The sequence below is a fragment of the Diplotaxodon limnothrissa genome, linkage group LG1 (genome assembly GCF_057381915.1).
Source record: "Diplotaxodon limnothrissa isolate DT_005_m linkage group LG1, D_limnothrissa_male_GT1.1, whole genome shotgun sequence".
NCBI classification, from domain to species: domain Eukaryota; kingdom Metazoa; phylum Chordata; class Actinopteri; order Cichliformes; family Cichlidae; genus Diplotaxodon; species Diplotaxodon limnothrissa.
Window position 1 is genome coordinate 459,062 of NC_140596.1, and position 10,486 is coordinate 469,547.

A 10,486-nucleotide genomic window follows, 5' to 3' on the forward strand; every position below is an offset into this window, starting at 1 on the left:
AAGCCATAACTGTGATCTGGATCCAGCCATTATCTCAGATTTAGTGAAAAATATTTGTGAGACACACCCTATAAGTACTGCCTTGGGGACAGGTGGCCCTTTCACTACTTATTACAAGAGAAGAGAATTTATGAAGAAGCATTTTTCAGTTGTTGAACCAGAAGAACACATACTTGATAAAAAAAAAAGGGCAAAACCTTCCAGTATGTCCCAATATTGCCCTCCTTGGTGCAGGTCCTAAGTAAGTCGTTTCAAGAAAACACATTTGAAGGTGAAAAAAAAACTGAAAATGACTTTAAGTACCAGACATTTCGTGATGGATCTCACTATCAAAACAACAAGTTTTTCTCTGTAGAGGAGAACAGAGTGAGTCTCATCCTGTACGTTGATGACTTTGAGGTATGTAATCCTCTTGGGACATCTCGAAAAAAGCACAAAGTCACAGCTGTCTATTGGGTGTTGGGAAACATTCCGGTGCAGTTACGTTCCACATTGACATCAATCTACCTTGCAATTCTGTGTAAGGCTGAAGACACCAAGCAGTTTGGATTCCAGCGAGTTTTAGAGCCACTGTTAACAGATATCCAAAGCTTGGAGAAAGATGGTCTTTTTGTTCCAGCGTTAGGGAAAGCCATTAAAGGGACTGTGGTCAGTGTGGTGGCAGATAATTTGGGGGCGCACTCTGTGGCAGGATTTGTCGAAAGCTTTGCAGGGTCATACATCTGCCGGTTTTGTGTTGGGGAGCGATCCAAGTTTCAGTCCAATGAAGTGAGATCTGGGTCTTTTCATCAAAGAACCAAAGATCAACATACACTGCATGTACAGACAGTTGTGTCTAGTCCAGATCACCCTCATTGTTATGGTGTAAAAAAACAGTGTGCATTGTCAGAAAAACTTGAGCATTTTCATGTTACATCTGGTTACCCTCCAGATGTTTTACATGATCTGCTGGAGGGCATTGTTCCAGTGGAACTGGCTTTGGCATTTGATAACTTGATCAAGAAAAAATATTTTTCTCTCATGGAACTGAATGATGCCATTTCCAATTTCCCATACAAGTGGAGTGATAAAACAAATCGCCCTCATCTCATTCCTGCTAACTTTTCGACTCGAAAATCAGTAGGGGGCAACGCACATGAAAATTGGTGCTTATTACGTCTTTTGCCTCTGATTATAGGTTTAAAAGTACCCCAACAAGAGCCTGTATGGCAGATGCTGATGACACTGAAAGACATTGTGGACCTTGTCATGTCTCGAGCCCATACTGAAGAAAGCATTTGCTATCTTGACAGCATCATTTCAGAACACCGAAGCAGATTCCTTGATGTTTTCCCCCAACATAAGCTCATTCCCAAGCACCATTTCCTTGAGCACTATCCTCAGCTCATTCGGGAATTTAGCCCCCTAGCTGCCCTCTGGACAATGAGATTCGAGGCCAAACACAGCTTTTTCAAGAAGGTAGTCAGACACACTGGTTGTTTCAGGAATATTTTGCTGTCTCTTGCAAATAAGCACCAGCTCATGGTTGCATATCATCAATCACATTCTGTCAAACCATCACTTGCAGTCACAAAAACAACAGAGGTCTCTTTAGATGTGCTTAAAGATGATCTAAAAGACCTGGTGAAATGCAGATTCCCTGCTGTTACAGCTGTGCATGTTGCCAATAATGTGTGCAGTTTAGGCACCAACTATGCAGTGGGAATGTTGTTGTGTTGTGGTTCCACTGCAGGACTGCCTGACTTTTCTGAAGTGTTACAGATAATGGTGATTTGTAACAAACTGACTTTTTTCGTGAGACAACAAAGTACATGGTACAATGAACATCTGAGGAGTTATGAGCTGGAGAACACAGGGAGTGTGCAGTTACTTGAGCAAAGAGAGCTTAAAGATTTTTATCCTTTGGCTTCATACACCCTTGCAGGAAGACGCCTGACAACTTTAAAGCACCACATTTGCCTATCCTTTTGAAATGTGAGGAGAGAAGCTTGTGAATAAATGTCTGTATTTCTCATCTGTTGTTGCAGCTTCTTCCTGTTCATATGGCACCCTCAGCGAAACTGCGGATAATTTTTGGGGAGGATGATGTCCACAAACTACTTTTACCTGCAGGCATCCCAAGCACACTTCAGGACCTCAATGATGTTCTTCGAGAGACATTTGATATTACAGGACCATTCACTGTTATGTACCAGGACATGGATTTCGATGGTCAGTTCTTCACTTTGACCTCGATTGAGGAAGTACAAGATAAAGCTAACCTCAAAGTAGTAAAAACTGAACCAGTAATCTTAAGTCTCACTACTGTGGACATGTCAGAAGTTGAATCTCCAGTTCCACTATCTACAGAAGCAAGCTCCTCCTCATCTGTATGCGACACAATCCTGTTGTCCTCCCCAGATGAGAGTGGACCATCCTACAGGTCTAAGCCATGGCCATTTAAGTTTGAAATACCAGACTTCTCTTATGATATAGACCTTGCACTGGAAGCAGGAAAGCAAGCTTATGAAAATGATGGCACACTTTTGAACAACCCAAGCGTAACTAGTAGCATTCTTGAGAAGCTTGCAGAGACTATATTTGGCTTCACAGCATATCCAACTGGTGTCCAGATTTTAGCTGTTGCTGAAGCCTTGGTAGCAAAATACCCATGCCTCAAAGAGCCAGGGTCTTTTAATGGCCTATATGGTTGGCAACGGAGGATAAAGTATAAAATGGGCAACTACAGGGCAAAGTTAAGAGGTCGCCAATTAGCCATTCCAGAGCTCGAGGTGAACACACTGAAGAGATGATGCTCCAGTGAAGAGGGTTCACTTAAAGGCTTTAAAAGGGCCAAAAAAGCTGAAGTCAACTATCTGCCACCACTGCCATTCGGTGAGACTGAGGAAACCTTAGAGATGGAGAGACTAGATTTGCTGAAGGAAATGAAGAAGAAGAACAATGAGAGGGCAATTAATGAGAAAATGGAGAAGTCTTTCGCTATGAGAAGAAAAGAGGTTGTCAAGGATTGCCCCGCAATCCAAGACCTCTTAGAGAGGTGGCCTTCTCTGTTCTGTGAAAATCAGGTAAATCCAGTTCTTGTTCATGCAGCAACTAAGTGTATATGAGATCTCGTGAGTCATCTTTGATATGATTTTGTGTTTTATCTCTCATTTCAGATCAAAGAGGAGTTTAAGCGAATAACCACAATTCATCTGGAGCGAACGTTTTTGTCCAGATTGGACAGGTACACCACCAAACTCCTGGCGATATTTCGAAGGAAGGGCGGGACTGCAGGGACCAAAATAAAACCAATGTTGGACTCACTGAATAAGGTAAAATTTTAAATTATTTTAATTACATAATCTAATGGAAAAGATGAGGTCATACACACTGAGAATGTATCACTCTTATTTAAAGGACAAGTTTGTTATTTTAAACTTAAAGCTTTGTTTTCAGATTGTTTATGATGAAATCGAACGATTTTGATTGAAATTTGGACACATGCTGCTGGCCCAAGCTTTTTTGGTTTCTGTGGTAGCACACCCCCACCTCCACAATGGCTTCATACGTGAAACTCACCGAGTGGTCAGGGGTGTTCACTGATAGGTTCACACACAAATCGTTGCAAAAATGCTTTCCAACAGGTGTTTTACCATTTGTTGTAAAACTGGACCTATTTTTTTTCAAACGCCTTACACCTGTACATTCTTCCGCCGAGAGCTTGAATAATAGAATAGAATATTGGCGGACTAATACCGTACATCACAGCACATCTAATACAAGTCAATGTAGTTGGACAAAAACTACAATAAAAACCAGTTGGAAAGTATCTTTTGCAGCGATTTTTGTGTGAACATATCAGTGAACACTCCTGACCACTCGGTGAGTTTCACGTCTTTGTAAACGACAGTTTTATGCGTTTTAGGAAGGATTGTTCCAGTGCACCTATGAAGCCATTGTGGGGGTGGGGGTGTGCTACCACAGAAACCAAAAAAGCTCGGGCCAGCAGCATGTGTCCAAATTTCAATCAAAATCATTCGATTTCATCATAAACAATCTGAAAACAAAGCTTTAAGTTTAAAATAACAAACTTGTCCTTTATCTGATCAGTGTCTGTGTTGGCTGAAACTGTTCTCCTGATCCTGACACTGTGGCCACAATTAACAATTTATGCACATGATTGTCTCTACAAGTGTATACAAACCTGTCATCTCTCCCTTAATATGCGCTCAAAAGCAGAGAAATTTACAGAATTTTCAAAGTGACCCTCTGAGTGCAGCGAGATCCCTTCCTGCTGCCCATAGACTCCAATACATTTATTTCCCAAAATATTACTCTTGTGTGTGGGAATTCCTGTCCTTGACTGGTTAATATTGTGATAGGAGGTACTGATATGTTGCAAAAAATTCATTTGCATGTCCAGTGATGAGGCAGAAAACTTTCCTCACTGGGCAGAGACAGTTTCTGGACCCACAGATCATGACATGCACTGTACTCTTGTCTTAACACACATTGTTGAGAAATTCATGTTAAGTTGTACACTTCACAACGTTAGAATGTAGCTGCAGGCTTACATTCTCCATGAGTAACTTTCTGTTTACATCTGTATGTGCTGTTATGTATGTATGTTACATATGTTATGTTGTGTATTTTCTGCAATAAATTTTCTTTTTGGGTTTAATAGCATCATGTCGATGGCAGAAGGGACATTATCATTCGTTGCTTAGTTGAGTATCTTGGAGAGAGTGGAGAGGAGCTGATCAAAGACCATCAGGTATCTGATGATTATAATGACTGTATTAAAATTGTCTAACCTTATAATCTGGTCTTCACTTGTGATGATATATTGAAGGTCAAAGATTCTCTACACTCGTGATGTTTTTTAAAAAAGACTCAAGATTAATATTTTCAATCAGGCTTTTAACTAATTTCTTAAATCTTTATGCTCTTACCCTTTATTTTTTAAATCATATTTAATCTTTATCTTATCTGCCTTAAACTTTAACTTGCCTTTTGTCTGGTTTTTTTCTGACTTTTTAACGATCACTTATTAACTTTATTTTATGAGCAAAAGAGTATTTAATTTGATTATACCTTTATAACCTATTTTAATGATTTAATGGTTCTGGTCTACCAACAAGCGTGCCGTCCCATGGACAGCTCCAGGCTGGATGGCCCCCAAAAGTGATTTTCTTTGTCTCAGGGTCAGCCTCTGTGAAGCACGTTCTGTAACTTTACGTATGAAAAGTGCCATATGAATATTGTTTGATTTGAGTATACTAAATTGAGTATACCTCTTTTTTTTATTTTTACATTTTATTTTTCTCTTAACCTTTTCTTTTACTTGGAATCTATTCTAGTTATTTCTAATTGTGGTTTGTTTGTTTTTACAGGAGGACGTCAGCCAAGAAGCATTGAAAGAGGACTGCAGTAATCACATGATGAAGATCATCGTAATCCATCCCAATGTGGCACAGGAAAACCAAGATCCTGTGAACGTGTCGGTCATCATTGAGGGGACAGAAATTCTGGAGGACTGCGGAAGTGTGACAAACGCTTGCCTCCTGCTCATGGGTGTCATCTATGCTGTCAACTTAAGTTACCCACTGAAACTGAAATATACATTTGAGGTATTTCAGAAGCTGTTTCTTGAGCTTGACATCCTTAAAATGTCACCAAAGGTCCAGTCTCTCCACAAGAAACTTTTAGCGTGAGTGTTCCAGTGTTATTTGTGCTTTTGTCCAGCACAATTAATTTGTTTGCATTTTGTCTGTTTTCTGACAGTAATTTCAAATGTTCAAAGTTCTTTCTGTCCTGAACGTTCTGAGAATGTCTGCAAAGGTAGTGATTGCAACTGTTAATGGACAGAGTTGATGTATGTGTTCTGAAAGTTGATTAGAAGAAAGGGGACAGTGCACACTGAGTTTTTGAATAGCATGTTTTGTTTTGTTTTTTGTATATGTGTATATGCTCTGTTTTGAAAATTGCAATCAAGAAGTTCTAAGGCCATGTTTTTTGTGGTTATAATGTTATGTAGATATTTTAAATATATCTATGTCATTTCAACTGTGAAATAAAAGTGTCTCTTAAGCTGCAAATATTTTTTTTGGAAAATATTGATTTATTATCTAATAGAATAATAAGAATATTTATTCAATTCGATTAATATTAACTAGTACATTCATAATAAATATTACTTAATAATTACGTAGAATATAACAAAGAAAAGATGAGTAAGAAACACAAAGAAATATCAGCAATGTTCACTTGGGTTTTGTAATTGGATGCAATGGTATTCTGAGTAAAAGTTACAACCTATAGATGAGTATTGCCAGTGCAATTTGCTTGTGTATTTCACATAAAAAATAGATGGTTCTAGTAAGTAAATATTACTTAGAAATAGCCCGAGTAAAGATTACAAGCACTTTCTGTGTGGAAAAAGTTGCCTAGCTTTTTTTAAGTAAATGTCACTCCAATTTTTTTTCAGTGTACTGCTCCGACGTGCTGAGGTTATGAGGCGAGTTACGGCATGTTGGGGTTACAGTGCCGAGTGGGTAAATGCCCACCATCTCCAAACACTCCTAAACATCATATTGATTCATATATAAATCATATATGAATCATATATGTTCTCACCAAGTTTGGCACTCTGACAGCGAATGTACACTAAAATAAGAATCCACTACTTTTGGTCACAAATGTAACTGCACCTACTTAGGAAGTCCTGACCTTAGTTTTGAAATGCAAATGAGGGTTTTGTAAATATTTTCTATGGGTTCAAATTATTGTTGCTTCTATAATATTTGATGGTAAATTTAACCAGCCAGAACACAGCCAATTATGCTGAAGATCAGCAATATTAAATCCATACTGCATATGGGAAAAAACATATGTAGAAAGAAATCGCTAACACTGAATAAGATCACACAGCAAAAGGCTGCTTACACACACACACACACACACACACACACCCTCTTAGGTGCAGTGAAAATTTTTGGTGTTATTCTGAAGGATTTTTGTTTAATTTCTTGATCCTATAATAAATTCATGTCCTCGTATGGTGACTGTAAAAACAGATTCATGGCTAACACACCCACACAGCCCAGTCATTAGCGACTCTACGGTATGGACAGCAAACCTTCAGGGAGGGGTCGGAGAAGGCCGGACTAACCTGGCCACTAAGCATTGTTCACCCAGAGCAATCGGATGAAAACGCAGTGCAGATGTAATTTGTTTTCAATGGCTGTTTCAAAAGAATAATTGTGGTGACACTGGAAGGTCGATAATATGGATTTTTGTTTTCGAGTGCAGTGTCTGTGTGGTGCTAAGAGAGGGTAGGAAATACAGTGCTGCAGACCCAAATACAATAAAAAATGGATTGTGTGTGTGTGTTTGTAGGGGTATTTGCAGGTCTGGTAACCATCACTGGGACTCAGACATCATTGGAAGGATTACTAAATGTGTCCTATCGGTGAGCATGGGCTGGTGTTCTCCCTTTTTGTTTCCTTCCTATGTTTCAGGGAAAACCATGGCCCTGCCCTGATGGCTCACAGAGCAGAGCAGCCTGAATAAAACTAAAACCTGGCAGAGTAACACCCACAGTTGAATCCTTTGAAATCTCCAAAAGACTGCTTTTATTCATACTATGACTTCAAAAATGTTTTTTTCAGTCAGATGACGATAATAAGAAATGCTTTTAGACTGAAATTGAGAAATTGTTGAAATAAAAAAAGAACAAAAACAGGTGAAGTAACCTATATTTCTCTCATTTGAATTGGTTTCTTGCAGTTATCTGCTCACCCTCAAAGTTATCAGTGGCATAAGTATTACTACACCACTGCACTAAAACATGCACATACTTGTTATACTGCTGTTATTCCATCTTCCTGTCTTCTTTCTCTCACCCCAACCTGTCGCAGCAGATGGCCCTGCCCCTCCCTGAGCCTGGTTCTGCCAGAAGTTTCTTCCTGTTAAAAGGGAGTTTTTCCTTCCCACTGTTGCCAAAGTGCTTGCTCATAGTCGGTCATATGATTGTTGTGTTTTTCTCTGAATGTATTATTGTAGGGTCTACCTTACATTATAAAGCGCCTTGAGGTGACTGCTGTTGTAATTTAGTGCTATATAAATAAAATTGAATTGAATTGAATTTCATCAGGAATTTATTGGACTTTTTATTCATTCTGCAAAAACAGTTTTGTACCTTTAACCATCTGATGCCAGTCTTTACTGCAGACCTAGAATACATAGAAAACACTCCATAGTATTAGTTCTCACAGTATTTCTTTGTCCTCAGTTTAGTTATACAGCATCTTTAACTTATAAAAGGGATAATCTGTTGCCCATTTCTCTATGCCTTCATCATCCTCCACCTTGCTGATCTTCTCCTCAGGCTCATCGTGTTTTGGCCTCTCTGCTTTCAGATAATGGCCACTTTGACCATTTGCCAAATCAGACACTGTTTAGCTGGGAGATAGAGTCGAGGTAATTCTAATTCGTCAGAGGAGGTGGAGGGTGGCGTGGACACGGCCGGGTTCATTGGAGGGGTGGGATTGTATGACATTAAATGAGTGAAGGCAGATTTAGCACGCTGGTGCTGGGTGGAGAGGGACATACAGTGGAAGCACATTATTTGTCTGTAGTCCGAGCCCTTGCTGACACTCTCTCTCTCTGCACTATTCCCTTGCCGCGGGTGGTCACCAGAGACCAGACTGTGGCTGATTTATTCCTCCGCTCTGCTGTCCTCTGCCTGACTGCCTCTGCAATGGAGAAATTTCCTCTCTCTCTCTCCTCAGCAGTGATGCTAAAGCAGGGAAAGCAGGCGAATGAGATGGAGGGCTAACATTAGAACGTCTCCCTCCCTAATACACTCTCCTTCTACTCCCTGTTTTCCACCCTGGAGGTTTCTTCTCACCAACCATGTCACTCTCAAAGGGCATCTGTATGTGATGGATATAAGAACATGTACACATTGTACAACCTTGTGCTTAATTAAAAATATTAAGTGGACTAAACTCAGGTTTTCTAATTGAACTCAAATGAACTGTGTTTTTCAGCTTTTTGAACAAGCTGATACAAACTAAGTAAGCTGGATAGTGTGGCATCGTCCCCACATGCTGTGTGTATTTCTCTCTGAGATCTCCGGGATAGTTTCCTGCTTTCTCAGTGTTTTGTTTTCAGTTCCCACTTTCTAGTTTTCTGTTTTGCAAGTATTTTCTTGTGTAAGTTTTTCCACTGCAATAAAGCAGCCTCCTTGCGTTTATTCCTCCTTCTGAGTGTCCTGCATTCTGGGTCCTACATCCTGCCTGCCACAACCGTTTCATGAAAAAAACGACGCAACCATACAATGGACCCAGCAGCACTTGCTCCCTCAGAACTCCGGCAGGATATCATTCACTCCATGGACCAGCTACGTAACCAGCGGCTGGATTTTCCTGAGGAGTATTGTCGCACTGTACCTAACCGGCTATAGCAATTAGTTTTTGGTCTCCCGTGGCTATACTGAATTCTCTTCACCTGCTAATAAAAGACTTTCTTCTCTATCACTGCCTATTGCAAAATGGGAAGCGGATTTATCAGTTAACTTAGACCAAAACTTCTGGTCTCAGATTTGCTTAAAAACCTTTCATTTAATTAGAAATCCCAGTCTTCAATTAATTCAATACAAAATACTACATAGAGTGCACTATACAGGTCATCAGATGTTCAAGATGGGCTTTACCTCTACCAACAACTGCTCACACTGCCAAACCAATACACCGCACAATTATATCCACGCTCTTTGGTTCTGTCCACCAGTTCAGAAGTTTTGGCGCGAGATATGTGAAGACTTATCGAAGTGTCTGAAATGTAACATTCCAACTTCCCCCTTAGTGTGTTTGTTGGGCAGCTTAGATAATGTCACTTCAGAAAAGAATATAGCCCATATGGTTTTCACTGCCCTATGCATAGCCAAGAAAACAGTCCTCATGAACTGGAAAAATAAAAACAATCTTAATTCTAACCAATATAGAAATTATCTATTAGATTACATTAGTCGTGATACAGCCTCTGCCACCACATCAGATCAATTGCTCTGGGCTCCTTTGATCAGCTCCATCACCTAGTGGGGGTGGGGGGGGTCATAGTTTGGTCCCACCTTCGCTGTTGTGATTGGTGTGGGGGTAGGGACAGGCTTAGGGCGTCGGGGGGTTCCCCAGGAGCATCTTCCTTGGGGGGCTCAACCCGGGGTAGCGGTCATGGCCTGTTAAGGGCTCTGTTGGCTCTCAGGTGACGGTTTCCTCGTGGCTGCGTGCAGCGGGGCTAGGGGAGGGTCTGTGCTGACGGACGTGGGTTACTGACCTGGTAGACTGGCTGCCCCTGGGTGGGTCCGGGACGGGCGTGAGGTTCTGGGGGCGCTCCGTCTCTGGGCTGGGGCCCTTGCTGGGCCTCGGGGGCTTGGGTCCTGGTTGGTGTGTTGCTGGGGTTGTGGGCGGGTGGGTGTATGGGGGCCCAGCCCTGGCGCAGG

At 40.8% G+C, this 10,486-nt stretch overlaps 1 protein-coding gene across 1 annotated transcript; it reads left to right on the forward strand.

The window, feature by feature from the left end:
• The first annotated feature begins 2,812 nt into the window (after positions 1-2,812).
• On the forward strand, positions 2,813-5,696 carry LOC146639171 (uncharacterized). Its single transcript, XM_085350986.1, has 4 exons — positions 2,813-3,065; positions 3,159-3,314; positions 4,667-4,756; positions 5,379-5,696. Exons 1-4 carry the CDS (start codon positions 2,898-2,900, stop codon positions 5,694-5,696), a joined length of 732 nt encoding a protein of 243 aa, XP_085207112.1. The 5' UTR covers positions 2,813-2,897.
• The last annotated feature ends 4,790 nt before the right edge of the window (positions 5,697-10,486 follow it).